The sequence below is a fragment of the Schistocerca serialis genome, chromosome 9 (assembly GCF_023864345.2).
Source record: "Schistocerca serialis cubense isolate TAMUIC-IGC-003099 chromosome 9, iqSchSeri2.2, whole genome shotgun sequence".
NCBI classification, from domain to species: Eukaryota; Metazoa; Arthropoda; class Insecta; order Orthoptera; family Acrididae; genus Schistocerca; species Schistocerca serialis.
The window spans coordinates 226,723,721-226,747,574 of NC_064646.1; the positions used below are offsets into that span (position 1 = coordinate 226,723,721).

A 23,854-nucleotide genomic window follows, 5' to 3' on the forward strand; every position below is an offset into this window, starting at 1 on the left:
GTGGAAAGAAAGAGTGTCGGTATGCCTCTGTGTGGGCTCTAATCTCTCTGATTTTATCCTCATGGTCTCTTCGCGAGATATTCGTAGGAGGGAGCAATATACTGCTTGACTCTTCTGTCAAGGTATGTTCTCGAAACTTCAACAAAAGCCCTTACCGAGCTACTGAGCGTCTCTCCTGCAGAGTCTTCCACTGGAGTTTATCTATCATCTCCGTAACGCTTTCGCGATTACTAAATGATCCTGTAACGAAGCGCGCTGCTCTCCGTTGGATCTTCTCTATCTCTTCTATCAACCCTGTCTGGTACGGATCCCACACTGGTGAGCAATATTCAAGCAGTGGGCGAACAAGTGTGCTGTAACCTACTTCTTTTGTTTTCGGATTGCATTTCCTTAGATTCTTCCAATGAATCTCAGTACGGCATCAGCTTTACCGACGTTCAACTTTATATGATCATCCAGTTTTAAATCACTCCTAATGCCTACTCCCAGATAATTTATGGAATTAACTGCTTCCAGTTGCTGACCTGCTATTGTAGCTAAATGATAAAGGATCTTTCTTTCTATGTATTCGCAGCACGTTACACTTGTCTACATTGAGATTCAATTGCCATTCCCTGCACCATGCGTCAATTCGATGCAGATTCTCCTGCATTTGAGTACAATTTTCCATTGTTACAACCTCTCGATATACTACAGCATCTTCCGCAAAAGCCTCAGTGAACTTCCGATGTTATCCACAAGGTCATTTATATATAGGGTGGTCAGAAAATGTGTGAAATTCTTGTAGGAATGTTACAGGGTAGGTTGTACTAAGGCATAAATGTTAAGAAAAAAATTCGATACGTTGCTCCGTTTCCAAGTTATTTACCATAGAATTTAGCCAATCGGGGCGTCGCGCGCTCACACTCAAGCGGCCTCACAGGGGCGGTGTTGCCCAACGAGTTCTTTGTCTCGTTAGCTGAAACTTGAATTTATGCGCGCGACGCCCCGATTGGCTAACTTCAATGCTAAATAACTCGGAAACTGTGCAACGTATCGAATTTTTTTCTTAACATTTTCTCAGTACAACCTGCCCTGCAACACCCCTACAAGCGCTTCAGACATTTGCTGACCACACTGTATGTTGTGAATAGCAACGGTCCTACGACACTCCCCTGCGGCACACCTGAAATCACTCTTACTTCGGAAGACTTCTCTATATTGAGAATGACATGCTGCGTTCTTTTATCTAGGAACTCTTCAGTCCAATCACACAATTTGTCTGATAGTCCATATGCTCTTACTTTGTTCATTAAACGACTGTGGGGAACTGTATCGAACTATTCGTACCATGCATCCAGTTTTCCAGTCACCGCTCATGATTCAGTGTTCCTCTCCATAGTATGGTATGTCCATCTTCAAATAATCGGCAGACGCCAGCAGTTACTAATTTTTTTATGAATGAATCCATCAGCTATATTTAAAGGGCTTGCTTTATTTGCTATTGCTCTTGAGGCCGCTCTGTGCTGGCACTTTCAATTCCATAAGCAGGGGGCAAGGAATTCATTATCACGGATGTCGATATGAGTCTGTCCTCTATCGAGATGTACACTGTCTGCTCAAAAGTCTCCCGACACCGCTATGTAATGCGGACTGACCAGGAGATGTCACGACAGGTGGATCCACCAGTATAAAAGGAGTCCGAAAGACTCATCATCAGCTGAAATGGGTAGTCTCTGTTGTCAGTAGAGAAATGATAACAGCTGGATAGGTCGTCAAGACAGGTAATACTGCGAATGTGTACTGGTCATTGGGTGTCAGTTGAGTAACAAATCTATCAGGCACGTTTCACCCCTTCTAACGCTGCCGAAGTCGATTTTTTGTGATGTAATAGTGAAGTGGAAACGTGAAAGAACAACCACAGCTGAACCAAGACCAGGCAGGACTCACATACTGACGGCGAGGGACCGTCGAGCATTGAGAAAGTGATTGTAAAAAGTTGCATGAAATCAGCAGAAGGAATCACCCTTGAGTTCCAAAGCATTGTGTACTGCGTACAATAGAGGAACAGACGAAAAACGAACTGTCACTGGCTGTAGCACGATTAAAAACTAAACTCCTCCGGAACAGGCCATGAAGTCCCATAGGTGCTTACCGGCCGCCATGTCATCCTCAGCCAACAGGCGTCACATGGAGGGGCATGTGGTCACCGCTCTCCCTGCTCTCCCGGGAGTATGTCAGTTTCCGAGACCGGAGCCGCTACTTCTCAATCAAGTAGCTCCTCAGTTTGCCTCAAAAGGGCCGAGTGCACCCCGCTTGCCAACAGCACTCGGGAGACCGGATAGTCACCCATCCAAGTGCTAGCCCAGCCCGACAGCGCTTAACTTCGGTGATCTGACGGGAACCGCTGTTACCAGTGCTGCAAGGCACGATTAATTACTCCAAAGTACTCTTTCCAATCATCCACTGCCCAGTGGTGTCGCTTATTACAGTTGCCCTAAGCTTGGACTAGCACTGATTACTCTTCAGAAACTGGTCGACCATTGTACCGGACTATTTTTAAGTTCCTGAGTTCTGCTAGTTGGACTGCTGCTAGCACTTTGGAACTCGCCGTTCACACCTCCCGCTAATTCCACGCAATTTTTGTAACCTCCTACCAAAATGTTCTACGCTGCCTGCGGTCTGCCTGGCGTTGGTTTAGTTGTCATTATATCTTTGCGCTTCCACTACACAATCACACCACCAACGGGTGACTTGTGCAGCCTTAGAGACATTGAAATGCCCCCACTGGACAATCGAAATGTCCACGCAGGTGTCATCGAATGACAAGTCCACTGTCAAACTCACTGAGCTCCCCTGATCGATCTTTTCTGCTGTTAACACTTCTGCATCAACAGCACAATACTCCCGGCCTGCCTCTCGTGACGTGCAGGGTCAGTTTCGCATACTTAACGGTGCCCCGCTGTATTTGATCAGATAGTGTATAAAGAGTTCGGCCATCTGACCTCTTTTATGTATGAAACTCCACAGTCCTTATAACCTCTCATGATGTCTAGTGTTGGAAGACGAAACATTAGGCAGAGAAATATGCAGAGGACCACGGCCTAAAGCTCATAAAATAAAAATCATCAATGACGCACATACCGGTGGTGGAAGTCCGCATTGTATGATTCCTCTGTTGTGGCGTAACAAGACAGCTACGCCACACTGAAGTAGCCGAAAGGCACGCGTACTCTCACTTAGGCTAGATAGAGGTCTGAAACAGGATACGTAATAAGTGGTAACAAGAAAAGTACGTAGCTGTTTTAATACTTAACTTTTAATCGTCCTTGTTGTATACATCGTTCTTGATGAGACATTTCATACGATAACTATCAACTATGTAAGGCTAATGTCGCCTTGCTAGGTCGTAGCCATGGACTTAGCTGAAGGCTATTCTAACTATCTCTCGGCAAATGAGAGAAAGGCTTCGTCAGTGTAGTCGCTAGCAAAGTCGTCGTACAACTGGGGTGAGTCCTATTCCGTATCTCGAGACCCGCCTTGTGGTGGCGCTCGGTCTGCGATCACACAGTGGCGACACTAAATGGACCGCGGCCGATTTAAGCTACCACCTAGCAAGCGTGGTGTCTGGCGGTGACACCACAGCCTCCACTTTCTTATCCAAGCTCACAGCTACTATACTGTAAATCTTGCGATAGCTCATGGTGTCTGAAATCGGTTATTTGGTTGTTTGTCGTCTAAAACTGCTCCAACAGATTTCTAGGAAAAGGTTCTCTCCACCATGTGATTACCGTTAATGACAGAAATACTGTTTATTTCGAAAGTGGTGACATGTAAACAGCTGTCAGCACTGTGAGTCCTCTCCGCAGACACGCCGCTGCAGGAGTCGCAGCCGGCCCCCGGCCGCGGCGGCCCGTCGACGGCCAGCGGTCCGTCCAGCATCATCAGCCTGAGCACGCCGGAAGCGCCTGCGCCGCCCCCCGCCGCCCCCGCCACCACCGGTAAACAACGGCCCATCCTGGTGTTGGGCCCGCGCTCCGACCAGCTGGAGGCGGCAGAGTTGCGCAAAGTGTGGAGCCCCCGGCCGCCACCCAGCCCCCCGCCGCCCCCGCAGCGGCCCGAGCGCCGCCGCTTCGCGCGCAAGAGCCACAAGGCGCCCGCGCCGCCCCCGCCACCGTCGCCGCCTGCGCAGCAGCAGCACCCACCCTCAGGCGGCTCCAAGGGGGATCGCAACAAGGTGAGCAGTCTGAGTCTAGTCTCATTCCTTCACATCCTGATAATGTGATACGAGCCAATACGTGAGTTGTAACGTGTTCCGGTATTCATTTCGCTTCATTTACTTACTAATGGTCTAAACATCATGACTTCGGTACTGAACTTTACTTCGGTGAAAATACTGCATTCGATACGATATTACCGCGCCCGTCTTGTTCAATGCATTCATCTCCGAAAGAACATAGTATCGTACTTCCGGACAACACAGGCACTGCAATATCATATGTATCCGCATGTATTGGGCAAACGACTTTCAATTAAAATACTTCTCCTGTACCGGAATGGATATGCATGCACCAGCATGCATAGCGAATGTGTTCCAAAACGCCACGCATATAAACAGGATACTCCGGTGCTCATATTTCGGGTTCTGTCGACGATACAAAGGTAGGATCAGTTGTTTTGGATAGACTTTCGGTTAGAGCGCATGTGTATGCCGAACAGAAGGATCGCTTTAGTGTCACTAGCCAAATGTTCAAATGTGTGTGAAATCTTATGGGAATTAACTGCTAAGGTCATCAGTCCCTAAGCTTACACACTACTTAACCTAAATTATCCTAAGGACAAACACACACACCCATGCCCGAGGGAGGACTCGAACCTCCGCCGGGATCAGCCACACAGTCCATGACTACAGCGCCTAGACCGCTCGGCTAATCCCATGCGGCGTGTCATTAGCCAACAGTACAGCATCCAAATATGAATATTACAAACTTCCTTATACTTAGGCAAATGGAGCAAACCGGTTGATCATTTTTGTATTTAACGTGGTGTACGATTGCCTTGATGGAACTTATGGAGGCAGCATTAGCTCATGGGCGGTTCCTCAGAACACCCCCCAAAAAGATTTTTTACTATATTTCCGGCATCAATACCGGACCAAAAATGGTTCAAATGGCTCTGAGTGATATGGGACTTAACATCCCAGGTCATCAGTCCCCTAGAACTTAGAACTACTTAAGCCGAACTAACCAAAGGACATCACACACATCCATGCCCGAGGCAAGATTCGAAGCTGCGACCGTAGCAGTTGCGCGATTCTGGACTGAAGCGCCTAGAACCGTTCGACCACAACGGCCGGCAACAGCGGACCAAAACACAACTGAGGATTCGAAGGCGTCTATGAACAGCAAATGGCTGTCATTTTTACCATATATTCGTATGATCCCAATCTCAAACAATTTTGAAAATTTTCTTTATATCTCTATCCGTGTAAAATACTCATGATCAGAATTGCCCTACTTGTATACGTAAAATTCGCACGTAAAATGGGTTGTGAGGCGAAACTGTCGTTTATAAAGTGCCGTACCACGGATAAATGTGCTGTAAAACGTCTCCGATATTATTGGTAACCCCGTGTTACAGTACTAAAGCACAAGCAACAACTTTTTGCACATAAAATCTGGTCTGAGGTGTAAAACTAATTTTGCGTTATTTCAGATTGACGTAAGTAAACTATCTAAACTTTACTGACCAATGCATTTCTTTTCACATTAGCTACATGTCCTGCTGCAACGTGGAAAAGAAACGAACTAGAGAGAAAATGCTCCTATCGGAGCACAAAAAATATGGATATGTCCCTACCTCATTCTACCTTCCTCATCACATTTAAAATTTTTCCAAAAAATTTTGACACACGAACATAGTCACGACTTTTTACGCTAAAGGACAAGTAAACATTGGCAGTGACTAATAGACGGAAAAGGAAGAAATGCTGGAAGATGGTAGTAGTTGTGTTATAGAAAGAGCGAAGGAGACAACGGCAGTGTGAGAGAAATAGAGGAACGGAGCAGCAATGGAACTCAGTTGACTGTGACAGAACAGTGCCAGGAGAATAGGAGAAAAGTGAAGGAGACAGTGCCTGAGCGGGAGAGGTAGCATAAAAAGAAAACGGGAGTGAATGAGAGCCTGCGATAATGAGAGACAGAGTGTATGACAGTGACAACGAGGAAGAGAGAGGCATAGACAGTGAGAAGAGGCAGCAGCAGCAGGGGGAAAGAATGAGAAATTAGCAGCAAGGGACAGCAAGAGGGAGACTGCAGAAGTAGGATAGAACAAAGAGGATTGTGCAGACAGTGACAGTTAGAGAGACACTTAAAGATAATGACAATGAACTGGACTGAATGCGTGAGAGAGCTTTTTTGAATAAATAGGAACATACTGGTATTTTTTGTGCTCTGGTAGGAGCATTTTTCCGCTGGTATACATAATGGACTTACGAGTGCATGATGTAGATGCATGCTTGACGACATATGCACATTTTCGTCTGACCCTGAAGAGTGCTCGAACAGCCTAATGGTAAATGGCCGCTCACAGTAAGCGGGAAATCCGGGTTCGAGTCCCGGTCCAGTATAAATATTCATTGTCGTCATGCCATCGTCCAGCTTATGCTTGTCGATATTCGCAACTACGAGTACATTTCAAAAATTGCATTGAAGACGCCCATACAGATGGTTGGTTGTTTGGGGAAGGAGACCACACAGCGAGTTCATCGGTCTCATCGGATTAAGGAAGGACGGGGAAGGAAGTCGGCCTTGCCCTTTCACAGGAACCATCCCGGCATTTGCCTGGAGCGATTTAGGGAAATCACGGAAAACCTAAATCGGGATGGCCGGACGCGGGATTGAACCGTCATCTCCCGAATGCGAGTCCAGTGTGCTGACCACTGCGCCACCTCGCTCGGTGCCCAGACAGAATTCAGACATGTAAACAACGAAGGAAACCTGTATGTCTAAAAGCCGTAAATTCAACTAAATACCTAGGTATTACAATTACGAACAACTTAAAGTGGAAAGAACACATAGAAAATGTTGTGGGGAAGGCTAACCAAAGGCTGCGTTTTATTGGCAGGACGCTTAGAAAATGTAACAGACCTACTAAGGAGACTGCCTACACTACGCTTGTCCGTCATCTTTTAGAATACTGCTGCGCGGTGTGGGATACTTACCAGATAGGACTGACGGAGTACGTCGAAAAGTTCAAAGAAAGGCAGCACGTTTTGTATTATAGCGAAATATGGGAGAGAGTGTCACATAAATGGTACAGGATTTGGTTTGGGAATCATTAAAAGAAGGGCATTTTTCGTTGCGACGGAATCTTCTCACGAAATTCCAATCACCAACTTTCTCCTCCGAATGCGAAAATATTTTGTTGACACCGAACTACATAGGGAGGAACGATCACCACGATAAAATAAGGGAAATCAGAGCTCGTACGGAAAGATGTAGCTGTTCATTCTTTCCGCGTGCTATACGAGATTGGAATAATAGAGAATTGTGAAGGTGGTTCTATGAACCCTCTGCCAGGCACTTAAATGTGATTTGCACAGTATCCATGTAGATGTAGATGTAGATAATTTAGAACACACACTACCTGACACAAAGACTGAGAAGTATTTTCGGTCCAGGTCTTTGTGAATGGAATTCCGAGAAAACTCACTGCCTGACACAAAAACTGACAAGGGAACCTCCCCATCGCACCCCCCTCAGATTTAGTTATAACTTGGCACAGTGGATAGGCCTTGATAAACTGAACACAGATCAATTGAGAAAACAGGAAGAAGTTGTGTGGAATTGCGAAAAAATAAGCAAAATATACAAACTGAGTAGTCCATGGGCGACATAGGCAACATCAAGGAGAACATGAGTTCAGGAGTGCTGTGGTCCCGTGGTAGCGTGAGCAGCTGTAAAAGTAGAGGTCCTTGGTTCAAGTCCCCCCCCCCCCCCCCCCCCGCCCCCCGGGTGAAAATTTTACTTTCTTTATTTTTGCATAGTTATTATCTGTCCGTTAGTTCATTGACGTCTCTGTTCACTGTAATAAGTTTAGTGTCTGTGTTTTGCGACCGCATCGCAAAACCGTGCGATTAGTAGACGAAAGGACGTGCCTCTCCAATAGGAACCGAAAACATTTGATCGCAAGGCCATAGATCAACCGATTCCTCCACAGGAAAACACATCTGATATATTCTATACGACACTGGTGACGGCATGTACGTCACATGACAGGAATATGTTTTCGACCCACCTAACTTGTACACTTGGCGAATGGGTAAAAAGATTCTTCTACCTTGCCCGATTTAGGTTTTCTCGTGGATGTGATAATCACTCCCGAAAAAGTGATGAAAACATAAGAGTTTGTCACATAAACTGAAAATAAAAAATTAAACTTTTCACTCGATGGAAGATTTGAACCAAGGACCTTTTGTTCCGCAGCTCCTCACTTTACCACCAGACCACGGCGCTTCTGCGTTCCCAGTGTCCTAGATGTTGCCTATCTTGCCATGAACTACTCAGTTTGTATATTTTGCTTATTTTTTCATAGTTCCACACAACTTCTTCCTGTTTTCTCAATTGATCTGTGTTCAGTTTTTCAAGGCCTATCCACTGTGCCAACTTATAACTCAATCTGAGGGGGGTGCGATGGGGAGGTTCCCTTGTGAGAAGTATTATCGGTCCAGGTCTTTTTGAATGGCGAATATCGAGAAGATCAGCTCTCTGAGAAGTCAGTAAGAGAAATTAAGAGTGTACGAGTGTAATATTTAAGCTGACAGTATTTGCGAATAACTTTATTTTAAAGCCGTCGCGGCGTTCACAGAAGACGCTCTGTCTATTAAATCGTTCTTCCGCAAGCCTGTTACGCTAACAGACAGAAGATCTGCCCTAGCAGTTCCTCGCGGCGACGGCCCCGTAATCTGGCTGCGGGGGCAGTCGTTAGCCACAGCGCGTGGAGCGGGGCCCGCCTTCCCGGCGGAGGAGAAAGTCTTTTCATTAATGCGAGAGCTGCGGCCCTCCGTAGCGCTGAGGCGCGGACGAAACGGCGGTGGAGCCACAGGACCGTCCAACGGACGTTGTGTCATCCTGGCCAGTCTCGTCGACTGTCGCCAGTTCGCTTTCGAATGGAAATTGTCCTTTCGCTGTCTTCGGCTACCGTTCTTACCTCACCGCTCCAAAGTCGGTCGGAGCAGACGTAATTCCTCTACAATCTAAGCAAAACTTGTTAAAGCAATACAGTTGCATGAAACCTCACGTTCCAGCTATATCATCTTTTACCAAACGAGACAAAATAAAGATAAATTGCCTCAACCTCACTTATGGAATTTTTGCGGGAACTTACACTACTCCCAAAATTTATCAGTTATACCCTCCTTATCACTATATTGTATCTCCCCTCCCCCATCCTTGAGATTCCTGACATGCTGTCACGCGTATATCAGCGTATCCCATTTTCCTTTCGTCTAAGATCACTCTAAAGTCTACACCCTCTTCTGGAGTAACTTTTTTTAACCCCTTCCTTCTCGCAGACTGTAGGATAATCCCTGAGTTGTACTTCTTCTACCAGTAATAGGCTACACCAAGTGTCCCTTCCTTAAGGCTCCAATCCTCCCTGTTCTGTCTGAATAATCCAAAAATCTCGCAATTTAAAAAAAAAAAAATGTTCAAATGTGTGTGAAATCTTATGGGACTGAACTGCTAAGTTTATCAGTCCCTAAGTTTACACACTACTTAACCTAAATTATCCTAAGGACAAACACACACACCGATGCCCGAGGGAGGACTCGAACCTCCGCCGGGACCAGCCGCACAGTCCACGACTGCAGCGCCTTAGACCGCTCGGCTAAACCCGCGCGGCAACTGTCAACCGTGCATCTGGAGAAATGGAACGCAATTTACACATCCCGACTACAATACACAATCACATAAACTCTTTTCATAACATCCTCTTCAACACCTTTCTCATTCAGATGTTATACCATACAAAACCAGGAACATTCCCCAACCTCATCGTCTTGGTCATCACTGAGCGAAAAAAAAACACCACCATCATCTTGTCATGCGTTCTATCATCACAAAAATTTACTGTGTATGTCTTTTATTTGTCAACCGAAGGCCGAAGAGAAGTAACCTGGCTGCTGCCGGCTTGCCTGCAAAAGGGGCCATGTAAATAACGAATATATATACAAAAAAACCGACTACCGCTTTTAAGGCTACCTCACGGTAAGCAGAAAACCACCCCATGACTCCCATTCAAGAAATTTTTCCCTCTTACACAAATATTTCCTCTTGCGAGATGAAAACTATTTCGGAACTTTTGTCCTTTCAATTTAAATACGATCTCGTTTCCTAACTTTCATTAATAGCGCAGAAACCAACACATCGACAACAGCTATTATCTTCAACAAAGAAGTTTATCATCAGAAAATGGATAAAAGTAGAGTTGTACGTCAATGTGGCTGAGTAACCGAACTGAAATCGTTTCTTTAAGTCGAGTCTTTTTGGTTAACTTAATCACACGTGTTGCTATACACTGTAAGTACCACAGATCTGAGGATGCTCGCGTATGACAAACGGAGCTACTCAATAAATCAAATAACATGCGATCTACGGAGTTTCTATCTATATACTTATATGTAGAACTATCAACAGCATAAATGATTAATACAATAAAGGCAGGGTCACACTAAAAAGTTGTCTTGTAGTGCTTCTGCCAGTGGCATGTTACTTGTTGATGTAAGAAAGGTTTGCCCATTTTTTCTGCATGTGTTGCTCAAAACACTCAGATGCATTCGTCTGCGTACCTCGTAGCGACGTTGCACAATATTATACTTCGATTCAAAGTACACTAGTCAACATAATTAAAGGGCCACTTTTTCAAAACTCCGTAATTGTTCCCATTACGATGTAGAAATTTGGCGCAAAGGTGCCTACAACCTTCCTCTTTAATGAAATTACAATGAAATGCAGACCATTTTAGCTGCTTACAGGCGTTGATAAATATCAACGGGGAAGGTTGAAAATGTGTGCCCCGACCGGGACTCGAACCCGGGATCTACAAATGTAGTGTGTGGCCAACAAGTTGGAAATGTGGGTCTCACAGGGAGCGTGCCAAGGATAAATCACTGCACTCGCACTACCCTCTCTGTCCTCGATGGTTCAGTCGGATAGAGCGTCTGCCATGTAAGCAAGAGATCCCGGGTTCGACGCCCGGTCAGTGTACACATTTTCACCTGTCCCGTGCAGGAAAAGACCAAAGCTCGAAAGTTCACCTGAACTCTGCTGTGGGTTATCGAAGTGCCATTGGCACAAAATTGCTCCATACTTCTGCCCAACGCCACCGTGAAAGAGACACACGATGGGAAGATCGACACATTCCCTCTTGCCCACATTTCACCCCTTTTTTTGGTGCCTCTGTGACGGAGTTCAGAACAGCAAGTTGAAATCACGTGGTTTTCTTATGGATAGCCGAGAAAAACGTTTCAGAGACACGACCGCTCAGAATCGATGATAAGAGGACTCAGGACATGGTAAAAAGGCGTCGATGAAACTGCCCCTTCCCCTGGGGCGTTTGCTTACACACATTGCGCGGTCAGAAACAGCAGTTTGGAGTGATGTGCAACAGAATGACGTTGTTCACAATCCATGACATTGCTAACACCCTCCGGAGGGTTCAATTTTTTACGAAGGGCATCTTAGGGCTGTAATCAAATTGAGAGTGAGTTGACCGCTTTGGAGTTTAACGCGACTGCAATTTTTGCTCTGGTATACATGGTGAAACCACTAGGGACCTTTCAAACTCATTCGATGAAATTTAAACGTGATTCGAAGCAGCGAAGAGCTTTCGGGGTGTTTCAACTCCTGGTTCTCGCACTTTGTGCTCATATGGCGGGGTGTAACATTGACATATCCATTAAAAAAACGGCAAAGGTTCATTCTGTGGCTCCCCAAGTTTGGTAACACCCTTGGCGCCACTGACGCACCTTTCTTGAGCATTTAAAAAATGTACCTATACGGAGACAACTCTTCACAGATTCTTAGGTGCCTGTGGGCAGACAATCCCTTCGATATCCTACAGCTATGTAGCGCTACACTGCTGTTATAGCGTCTGCTCGTGGGCATGCAGAATCTGAAGATTGCCGAAAGGGATGCCTGTCATGTCGGCATCCAGGAATCAGTGAATGGTTGTTTCTGCACGGGAACATTTTTAAAGTGCCCAACAAATGTCCACGGGTTGCACCAAGTGTGTTGTGTATCTGGAGAGTCTTAGAGGGACCCTCTGCCTTCCCCCCCCCCCTCCCGCCCCCATGCATGTCACGTGTCAATATCGCCACCCACCCACCCTCCACCCCCACCCCCATGATCACGCGACATGACTGCGCAAACAAGAGAGCTGAAAAAAAAACCTAAACACACTTCGTTGCTTCGGATCGTGTTCAAATTTCGTCAAATTGTTTTGGACATTCGGTAGTGGTTTCTCCCTGCATATCAGAGCAAAGATTGCGGCAGCGCTGAATTCCAAAGGAGTCAACTCACTTTCAATTGGGTTACAGTACCACAGCGTCCTTAGAGTAGAGTTGAATCGTCCGGTGGATTTCAGCAATATCAAAGATTGTCAGCAACGTCATTATGTTGCACATCACTCCAAATTGCTGTTTTCGACCACGAAATGGAGGAGGAGGAGGAGATTAGTGTTTAACGTCCCGTCGACTACGAGGTCATTAGAGACGGAGCACAAGCTCGAATTATGGGAGGATGGGGAAGGAAATCGGCCGTGCCCTTTCGAAGGAACCATCCCGGCATTTACCTGAAGTGATCTAGGGAAATCACGGAAAACCTAAATCAGGATGGCCGGACGCGGGATTGAACCGTCGTCCTCCCGAATGCGAGTCCAGTGTGCTAACCACTGCGCCACCTCGCTCGGTGACCACGAAATGTGTGCAAATGAACGCCCCAAGGGATTTTATCGACGCCCTTTATGCCTCCTCCTAGGGCTTTTCGTGTCGATTCTGAGCGATGCTGTGTCTGAAATATTTTCCTCGACCACACATAGCAAAACTGCGTGATTACAACGCTGAGTGTCACCGCTATAAACTTCATCGCACGGCCGTCAATAAAGGGTGAATAATGGCCAGGAGTGGGTATGACGACCTTCCTATCAGGTGACACGTCCATAATGGCATTGGGCAGAAGTGTGGTGAAATTTGATGCAAACGTGACATCATTAACCCACCTTACACCTCTGACCTTTTTCACATATGTCAACACCTTGCTGTTTGAAGTGTCACTGAGCCTGTGGGTGATGTTGCAGGGCGCCGCTCTTTTTCGCGATCACAGAGGATGGCTGTAGACGTGTAACTAGAGTTCTTAAACTGCAGTAGGCTACCGTAGACTATCATCAATAATCGTAGTCCACAGCAGTATTCCTTGTACCCTCGATCAGATAAAATCGTAACTGCATTACCTGTACGTTAAGTGAGTTGCATACCTATTGGGCGTTACGTCATTTTTATCGCTTTGTATGCTATGCGATCAGTGTCCTACTGGATTCCCCCTAGAAACTGGAGGCGGTGAATGGTCTCAAAAGTGACTCAGGATATATAAAGGGCAGTGTAACGTACGGAACTTTTTCTTCTACATAGTTATTCTGCTGCCTGTTACTTAAATACAAACGGTATTTATGGAATAACTGAAATCGCCGATGTCTAATTCAGGTTTTATCCAAAAATTGTTGACTTGTAATGTGAAATAGAGGGATATTATAGTATAAATTAAAAGAGAACACAGATTTATCACTTCGCACTAGAAAATAAAATATCCTCAAAAAAAAAAAAAAACCGCAGTATCCTCAATAGAAATAAAACAAAAGAGGTGAACAAAAAAATCTCATATAGATCATGATGTAAAACGTTCAATTGGATCATGATATATATACATATGAGTGTGTCATGATGAGAAATAATTATATATATATATATATATATATATCATGATGAAAAACGTTCTATCTATATATTTATAGACATATTGAAGCGATGTTTGAGATTTTTTTGTTCACATCTTTTGTCTTACTTTTTTTGAGGATACTGCGGTTTTTGTTTTTTGTTTTTGAAGGTATTGCATTTTCTAGTGCTAAGTGATAAATCTGTGTTCATTTTTAATTTATACCATAATATCCCTTGATTCCACATTACAAATCATCGAAGATTTCAATTATACCATAAATACTGTTTATATTTAGGAGAATAACTATGTAGAAGAAAAAGTTCCGTAGGTTACACTGCCCTGTATATATCCTGCGTCAGTTTTTAGATCGTTCACAGCCTCCAATTTCTCGGGGAATCCAGTGGGACACTGATCGTATATGCATACAAAGCGATAAAAATGAGATAACGCCCAATAGGTAAGCAACTCAATTAGCATACAGGTAATGCAGTTACGATCTTATCTGACCGAGGCTACAAGTACACCTCCCATGCATACATACACTCATATATATGAAGGTATTGCATTTTCTAGTGCTAAGTGATAAATCTGTGTTTATTTTTAATTTAAACCATAATATCCCTTGGTTCCACATTACAAATCATCGAAAATTTCAATTATACCATAAATACTGTTTATATTTAGGAGAATAACTATGTAGAAGAAAACGTTCCGTAGGTTACACTGCCCTGTATATATCCTGTGTCAGTTTTTAGATCGTTCACAGCCTCCAATTTCTCTGTGAATCCAGTGGGACACTGATCGTATGTGCATACAAAGCGATAAAAATGAGATAACGCCCAATAGGTATGCAACTCAATCAACATACAGGTAATGCAGTTACGATCTTACCTGATCGAGGCTACAAGTACACCTTCCATGCATACATACACTCATATACAGGGTGAGTCACCTAACATTACCGCTGGATATATTTCGTAAACCACATCAAATACTGACGAATCGATTCCACAGACCGAACGTGAGGAGAGGGGCTAGTGTAACTGGTTAATACAAACCATAAAAAAAATGCACTGAAGTATGTTTTTTAACACAAACCTACGTTTTTTTTAAATGGAACCCCGTTAGTTTTGTTAGCACATCTGAACATATACACAAATACGTAATCAGTGGCGTTTGTTGCATTGTAAAATGTTAATTACATCCGGAGATATTGTAACCTAAAGTTTACGCTTGAGTACCACTCCTCCGCTGTTCGATCGTGTGTATCGGAGAGCACCGAATTGCGTAGGGATCCAAAGGGAACGGTGATAGACCTTAGGTACAGAAGAGACTGGAACAGCACATTACGTCCACATGCTAACACCTTTTTATTGGTCTTTTTCACTGACGCACACGTACATTACCATGAGGGGTGAGGTACACGTACACACGTAGTTTCCGTTTTCAATTACGGAGTGGAATAGAGTGTATCCCGACATGTCAGGACAATAATGTTCAATGTGGTGGCCATCATTTGCTGCACACAATTGCAATCTCTGGCGTACACGCCGCAGTACATCTGGTGTAATGTCGCCGCAGGCTGCCACAATACGTTGTTTCATATCCTCTGGGGTTGTAGGCACATCACCGTACACATTCTCCTTTAACGTACCCCACAGAAAGAAGTCCAGAGGTGTAAGATCAGCAGAACGGGCTGGCCAATTTATGCGTCCTCCACGTCCTATGAAACGCCCGTCGAACATCCTGTCAAGGGTCAGCCTAGTGTTAATTGCGGAATGTGCAGGTGCACCATCATGCTGATACCACATACGTCGACGCGTTTCCAGTGGGACATTTTCGAGCAACGTTGGCAGATCATGCTGTATAAACGCGATGTATGTTGCAGCTGTTTGGGCCCCTGCAATGAAGTGAGGACCAATGAGGTGGTCGCCAATGATTCCGCACCATACATTTACAGTCCACGGTCGCTGTCGCTCTACCTGTCTGAGCCAGCGAGGATTGTCCACGGACCAGTAATGCATGTTCCGTAGATTCACTGCCCCGTGGTTTGTGAAACCCGCTTCATCGGTAAACAGGTAGAACTGCAACGCATTCTCTGTTAATGTCCATTGACAGAATTGCACTCGATGATTGAAGACATCACCATGTAATTGCTGATGTAGCGACACACGAAACGGGTGAAAGCGGTGACGATGCAGTTTGCGCATGACACTACTTTGACTCAGTCCACCGGCTGTCGCAATGTCCCGTGTACTCATGTGTGGGTTCATGGCAACAGCAGCTAACACACCAACTGCACACGCTTCTCCTGGGACGGGCCTGTTACAGACCCGTTTGCGTGCTACGACCATACCTGTTGCATACAGTTGGCGGTAGATGTTTTGCAATGTGCGGCACGTTGGATGCTCTCTGTCCGGGTACCGTTCTGCATACGCTCTGCAGGCTTCAGCTGCATTTCGTCGACACTCGCCATAGATGAGTATCATCTCCGCCTTTTCAGAGTTCTAATACACCATGGTCACAGTTCCTACAACACTACACTATCACAGACGTCTGGTAACACGGTGTACTACAGTTGGTCTGCGTGCGGAGACGAATGCAGAATAACAATAGCAGCAAGCGCTACATGCGGACACTGCGACAGCTAGACCAAACAACAACAGTGCACTACAGCCACACTCGTAAACACGGTCTTCATCGTAAACATGTCCCTGCAGATGCTGCTCGCCGACCGTGGCCCATGTTTGTTACAACACGCAACTGAACGTCGGAGGTTTCAAGCGTCAACTTTAAGTTACAATATCTCCGGATGTAATTAACATTTTACAATGCAACAAACGCCACTGATTACGTATTTGTTTATATGTTCAGATGTGCTAACAACACTAACGTGGATCCATTTAAAAAACGTAGGTTTGTGTTAAAAAACATACTTCCGTGCATTTTTGTATGGTTTGTATTAAACAATTACACTAGCCCCTCTCCTCACGTTCGGTCTGTGGAATCGGTTCGTCAGTATTTGCGGTTTACGAAATATATCCAGCGGTAACGTTAGGTGACTCACCCTGTGTGCATGAAAGCTGTACTTTCATCAAAAGCAATTGCTGTGATTACATAAAACGCAGAACTGATGCAATTTATATTTTGCAAGGGCATAAAATAAACAGTGGACTAATAATGAACGATTTGTGTTTCCAATAATATGCAAAACAAACAAACAAAACACAAAGCGAAGTCATTGACTTTCATATTCTCTCTCACACACTGATTTGTTTCTCTTCCCCTACCAATGCTACCAACACTCCCGGAAATCCTACCATTTACTAAATCATTTATGTAGTGTTCTAAAACTACCGAACCATAGTTCTGGTAAACGCAACTATACATTTAGCCGAATTTCACACTTCTGCGTCGGACTGGCGGAGTTTCAAAAACGTGACCCTTCAGTTTTTTAAATCGTACGACACGTAAGAGCAGAAGTGTTCCAGTATCGGTTGTACAGTGGAGGGAGCGCCAGCTGACCGTCTCGCGACGTGACTTCTTAAGTAATAGAACCCAGTGCGTTGTCCTCGACGTTGAGTGTTCATCGGAGGTGAGGTTATCATCTGGAGTGCCCCAGGGAAGTGTGGTAGGTCCACTGTTGTTTTCTATCTACATAAATGATCTTTTGAATATGGTGGATAGCAATGTGCGGCTGTTTGCTGATGATGCTGTGGTGTACGGGAAGGTGTCGTCGTTGAGTGACTGTAGGAGGATACAAGATGACGTGGACAGGATTTGTGATTGGTGTATACAATGGCAGCTAACTCTAAATATAGATAAATGTAAATTAGTGCAGACGAATAGGAAAAATAATTCTGTAATGTTTGAATACTCCATTGGTAGTGTAGCGCTTAACACAGTCACGTCAATTAAATATTTGGGCGTAACATTGCAGAGCGATATGAAGTGGGACAAGCATGTAATGGCAGTTGTGGGGAAGGCGGATAGACGTCTTCGGTTCATTGGTAGAATTTTGGGAAGATGTGGTTCGTCTGTAAAGGAGACCGCTTATAAAACACTAATACGACCTATTCGTGAGTACTGCTCGAGCGTTTGGGATCCCTATCAGGTCGGATTGAGGGAGGACATAGAGGCAATTCAGAGGCGGGCTGCTAGATGTGTTACTGTTAGGTTTGATCATCACGCAAGTGTTACGGAAATGCTTCAGGAACTTGGGTGGGAGTCTCTAGAGCAAAGGAGGCGTACTTTTCGTGAATCGCTACTGAGGAAATTTAGAGAACCAGCATTTGAGGCTGACTGCAGTACAATTTTACTGCCGCCAACTTGTATTTCGCGGAAAGACCACAAAGATAAGATAAGAGAGATTAGGGCTCGTACAGAGGCATATAGGCAGTCACTTTTCCCTCGTTCTGTTTGGGAGTGGAACATGGAGAGAAGATGCTAGTTGCGGTACGAGGTACCCTCCGCCACGCACCGTATGGTGGATTGCGGAGTATGGATGTAGATGTGTTTGTGTGTGTGGGCAGGTCCTGCGCGGGCAGCTGGTGTCTCCCAGCAGCGCGTGGCCGCAGTACACCGTGGTGCGCGGCAGCGCGTGGTGCGCCCAGCCGCAGGCGCATACGCAGCCGCGCAGCCGCAGCAAGTCTCCGCCGAGGCCGAGGCGAGCCGCGGCTGCCTCAGCCGCTAGCAGCCGCTACGCCGAGGCGGCCAGGTTCCTGGGCGGCCTGTCGCAGCGGCTGCGCGACGCCGTGGGGGGCGGCGGAGGCGGCGGGGGCGGCGGCCACCCCCAGCACCACCTCCAGCAGCAGCAGTGCTCGCTGTACGGCACGGCGGCGCGCAGGCGCAGCACGCCCGACGTCTTCCGGTCGGCGGAGAACTTGTTGGCCGGCGCCGGCGGACACCGCCTCAAGTCCGTCATCAAGAAGGCGCGCCGCCCCGACTGCCGCGCCGAGCCCAAGAAGGTCACCTTCAGCGCCTACGCCACCGTCCAAGTCGTCGACTGAGCCCCCCGCTCCTTCGTCACCGCCGAGAAAGTGCGCCGCGACGCGAAATGCAAAAACGAGATGTGGCGTTCCGCGCTGATTACTGAGCTGCCAGGGGTAAAAATTAATGCTGATGAATTTTCCCGTCCTTGCGTGAGGATACGATCTTATATATAGTCATGATCACAAAATTTGCCCATCGTAAAGGCTGGCGCAATAGAGCTCTGTCGAAGAACGGAAGACAAACGTAAATCAAGACGCACCAGTGCTCAAATGTGTCATTTATTTAATTTCCAACACAATGTGTTTCAGCAACACACGACACCACTATCAAGTACTAGAAAAACGTGAGGTAAAGTGGCCATTCTAAAGAAGTGTGTTACAGCATACCACACATTTTTAAGTGAAAAAGGAATATATATATATATATATATATATATATATATATATATATATATATATATATATAGGAACCATATCCATTTTTCTGAAGGCTTACATAGTGTCCATTTTCCCCTACCGAAGCAGATAATGTGGCATTGCAACAGGATGCCAAGCCGTTGTTCTGAATTCTGGTCGTATTTCCTAGGCAATTTGATGCCCTAATATCAGAAATAATACCAAGCACCTGCAGCAGACCGTTTCCAGTCGTGTTTGTATTACGCTAAATATAAGAGAACAGAGGTGGTCTTAATTATTATACATTAATTAACTCAAAATCCCTTAGAGGGATCGAATGATGGATGACAGCTTTGTATATAAAAGAGTATAAAACTCTATCTCATCTGTAGTATTGTTTTTGATATGTGAAAGTAACTGTTATTGGAGTAGAAACCTTGACCACTCTTTCCAAGTACCGTGGTCACTTTCCCCCATCAGTCACCTTGTCAGCATTAGTTGTTCACAGAGCAAACCATCACACTGAAAGAAGCAACAAAGAACTTCATTTGTAGCCTAAAACGCATTGTTTAAACACTCATATCGTAAAAATATATTATTCAGCATATATATGAGATAACAAGAACAATACAAATGACTTACCTTACATCAGACAACTGAAAATTAGAAAAATTTTACGCAAAAATAGTAGGACAAACGTCTTCTGTCAGACTGAAAATGTATGTTACATCTAGTCTGACCAGTTCTCACCAGGCTGCAGCACTGTTCATGGCAAAAAATATGTATTGGGCCATTTCCCATGCAGGCCACTTTATCCCACGTTCCTCGTTGCCATTAGGCACAATCAAAAATAAACAAATGGCAAACATGCATTGTCACACGTGTGAAACATAATACGTATCATGGTACAGTGTTCATAATTAATGGTGGCATTAATAGAATTTGCTTCTTGATGATGCGATTGTGTCTTTCAGAAACACATGTCTCCAAATAAATTTAATTACACATTTCGACAACTGGTGTGTCAGAACTTCCTTACCCATCTCATGATACAGTTATGCTATGGTTTGCGACAGATAAAAAGGAATTAAATGCTGCGCAACCACACCCCATGTGAATACCAGATTTACTCATAATGTTCTAACTGACACCTTCCACAAATTAATTTAGGTAATGTATTTCTTCCTTCTTTGTAGGTGCAAGTCTGCAGTCCTGGTACACAATGAAATCATTGTTGGAAAGTACTGAAGCACACTGGTAGAGTGCCCAAAACAAAATGGTGTAGCCTACTGACAAAGTGGAGATGGACTGCACCATTGTGATCTGGCTCATGTTCTGGTGATGTGCTATGGTACTGTAGCGCAGTGATTTCATTATGTAACAGGACTGGGAGGATATACTGCACACAAACAAATTTTTATTTAACTACATTTTCTGAAATGATAATTAAAATTTTATGGCTATCTCACAAAAAAGGTCCTCAGTCATGGCAGAGCCTTTGTCACTTGTTTCTTTACATGACACTGTTTCAGGCTTCCTGGTTCATCACAGAGTTTTGCTGGACTGAAAGTCTGAATTCGATTAACACTATAAGGCAGTGTAAAAATGTCATTAATAGAATACAGTCAGCTTGGCTATCAAGTTTGAACATATACGAATAATTTGGAAATTGGTTTGTAAGATTTTTTCTGTCAATATCAGAACCATTGAAATACTTATTGTTGCTTGCATCATGCATATGTATGTTAGCTATTTTGTTTCATTGTTCCACATCCTTCAGCTTCCACCTTACAGTATCTCTACAAAGTCACAATCACAGATCTAAGCAAAACATTACAGTACTACTGAAATGACAGTTCTCTTATTGTGGTGATGAAAGAACAAATTTATCTGTACAGAACGTACTATACCAACCATAAATTTGACATTTTAGGAATATGTATTTATGAGTACTTGTGCTATGTTGCAGAAAATACATACTAAACCAGGACTCCCAGTATAAGACAAACTGTTTAAATGTACAATAAAGTATTTCAAAAGCTATATAGTTTGCATTCACCACAGTGAATGTTTGTTTCAAAGTGAATTACATTTTTCATTGAACACAGCACTACAAAGGCAAACACACAATAAAAAGAAAGGAAAGAAAAAATACAATTTTTGTGATTGTGTTAATGTACACACTTTATTAAGTTGGTGTCATCTGGACATTCACAAGTCAGTTTGGCAGTCGAACAAGAATTGATAAGGATAATTTTGGGTGACTTAAGCCCACAATGTGGAACTACATCAGCATTAATCTCTTCTTCTTTTGTGGCAGTAGAATGCAGCTCTTACTTTTGAAACCATATGAAAGCTAATGGAACCTAAAGTAAACTGCAGTATACCAGAAAACTGTTAAGTTTTTATGATTGTATTTTAATGACTATGTCATATTGTATATTCCTTCTTCTTCCTGTTCCAACATACACTCCAGCAATGGATGCAAAATATTGTAACATTTCTACGCATGATGTAGAACATGTTATCCAGTATTTTCACCCGCACCTATGTATTATAATCGCACAACCATCACATTGCTGTAATATGTACATAGCAGCAACCTCTTTCATCTTATGGAAGTAATCAACAAGTTTAAATATTGACTGAAGTCATTTCATTCATAAGTCAAATGCTTTTCTGTTTTATGTATGAGTAAAATAGAGAAGGACCACTTAATCAAACTGTAACCAAATAACTATGGCTTAAGACTAATGTAAATATGTTTCATCTGAAGGAAATTGAAACTTCCTACATTGCTCACTTTTTAAAATTACATTAACTTGGAACCTCACTTAGCCATTAAAAGTTTTTTATTATATGTAATGAATTATAAATTTTTATTTAGTAATTACTTGTTGTTTGAAATTTGTTCTTTCTCGAACAATGTGAAATAGCCAGTGAAGCTTAGAAACAAACTCTCAAATTTTTAAAAGTCTTTAATAAGGATATTGTAGCTTTTACTCTTTCCACATTCTTTCAATAATATATAAATAGTTGTATGAAAATTTGAAGTGATGCTTCTTTGACCCATGTCGTACCGAGCACCTACAATCCCTTATGAATCTCTCTCATATTTAAAAAAATTATCAGCTGAACAGTAATCCTGTGTGTCACAAATTCCAGATCATTTTGACCAAAAACATACTGTGACAAAAGAAAACTTCAAAAACAAATTAGTAAGCTGTCTGAGCACTACTCTAACTGTCTTTCAGTTGTATTGTCTATGTTCCTAATGTAATTCTACATAGGTTAATAGTCTAGAAACAATCTGAATACCACTGAGTAGGGCTGCAAATACATCAATTTAACGAACAGCTGTGATATGTTTTAATTCACTGGCACTTGCAGAAATATCAGTGCTATTTCATGAGATATGTAACATATACTTTAGTAGAAATGTTCTGGTACAATATAAATACGTTAGGAATAAAGGAGACCACTCACCAAGAAGTAGAAGTGTTGAGTCATCGACAGACACACACAAAAAAGAAAGAAAGCTTGCTAGCTTTCATAGCATTATATACTTTGTTTACTAAACCACACATGTATTGTCTTGAAACATAGCAAGCCTTCATCAAGCATTGCTTCTTTTGGCTTTGCAAAGCTTTTTAAAAAATGTTGAAAGAATTGACTGTTTTTCCCTCCATATTTATGTCTGAGTTGAAACAGTTTAGTCCAAGAGATTATCTTTCAAGTCATTTGCCCAAGAAAGTGACATTAACATGAAGTCACTTCACTAACACAACATAAACATTGCTGCTTTCAATACTAGTTTATATTTGTTTTATCATTACTTGTTTTTTATTTAAAATGTCCACCACAAACCAAAGTGAGTATACATGTTTCAAATTTGCTCTATTCAGGAATACCCAAAGTAAGTCTCATGTTAGGGACCTATAACTTTGAACACTGTGTGATGAATTTCTGCTGTAAGACAGCCAGAAAATATATGTTATTTAGAATGTACAGTAGTAACCAGTTTAACATGAGACTTATGGAGTCAAAGTGAAAAAGCCAATGAACAGCTGACTACCTGTTGCAGCTTCATGACTGATCAGGTAACATAAGTATGTAGCATGAATTTCAAATTTAATATGGTAAGTATTATTTTCTATCTAGCTCCAAGAATCTACACCAAACAATGAGATACACATGTTGACAGGAACACATTGTTCGAAATTCTGAACACAGCAGGGAAAAAGTAGAGGGAGGAAAAAGATATCTACAAATAGTGTGAACAGTAGACTGCCATTGCAAGAGTCATAGCATATGAAAGGGAACCACTAATTAGGGGGTGAGTGAGACTCAGTTGCAGCTATCCCTTTTTTTATTCAGTCTGTGTTTACAGCTCGTGACAAAGGAAACCAGTGATAAATTTGGAAAGGGAATTAAAGTTCAAGAAGAAGAAATAAAAATTTTAAGTTTGTCAATGACACTGTAATCGTGTCAGAGAAG

The 23,854-nt window shown here is 43.5% G+C and overlaps 1 protein-coding gene across 2 annotated transcripts in view; it reads left to right on the plus strand.

Moving 5' to 3' along the window:
• The window catches only part of LOC126419043 (atrophin-1-like), a 396,149-nt gene extending 376,756 nt beyond the window's left edge, over window positions 1–19,393 (plus strand). For both annotated transcript variants that reach the window (XM_050086112.1, XM_050086113.1), the window contains exons 4-5: window positions 3,849–4,216; window positions 18,503–19,393. In XM_050086112.1, coding sequence (XP_049942069.1) covers window positions 3,849–4,216; window positions 18,503–18,979 — 845 coding nt within the window. In that variant the 3' untranslated portion in view covers window positions 18,980–19,393. The remainder of the gene's footprint in view (window positions 1–3,848; window positions 4,217–18,502) is intronic.
• The last annotated feature ends 4,461 nt before the right edge of the window (window positions 19,394–23,854 follow it).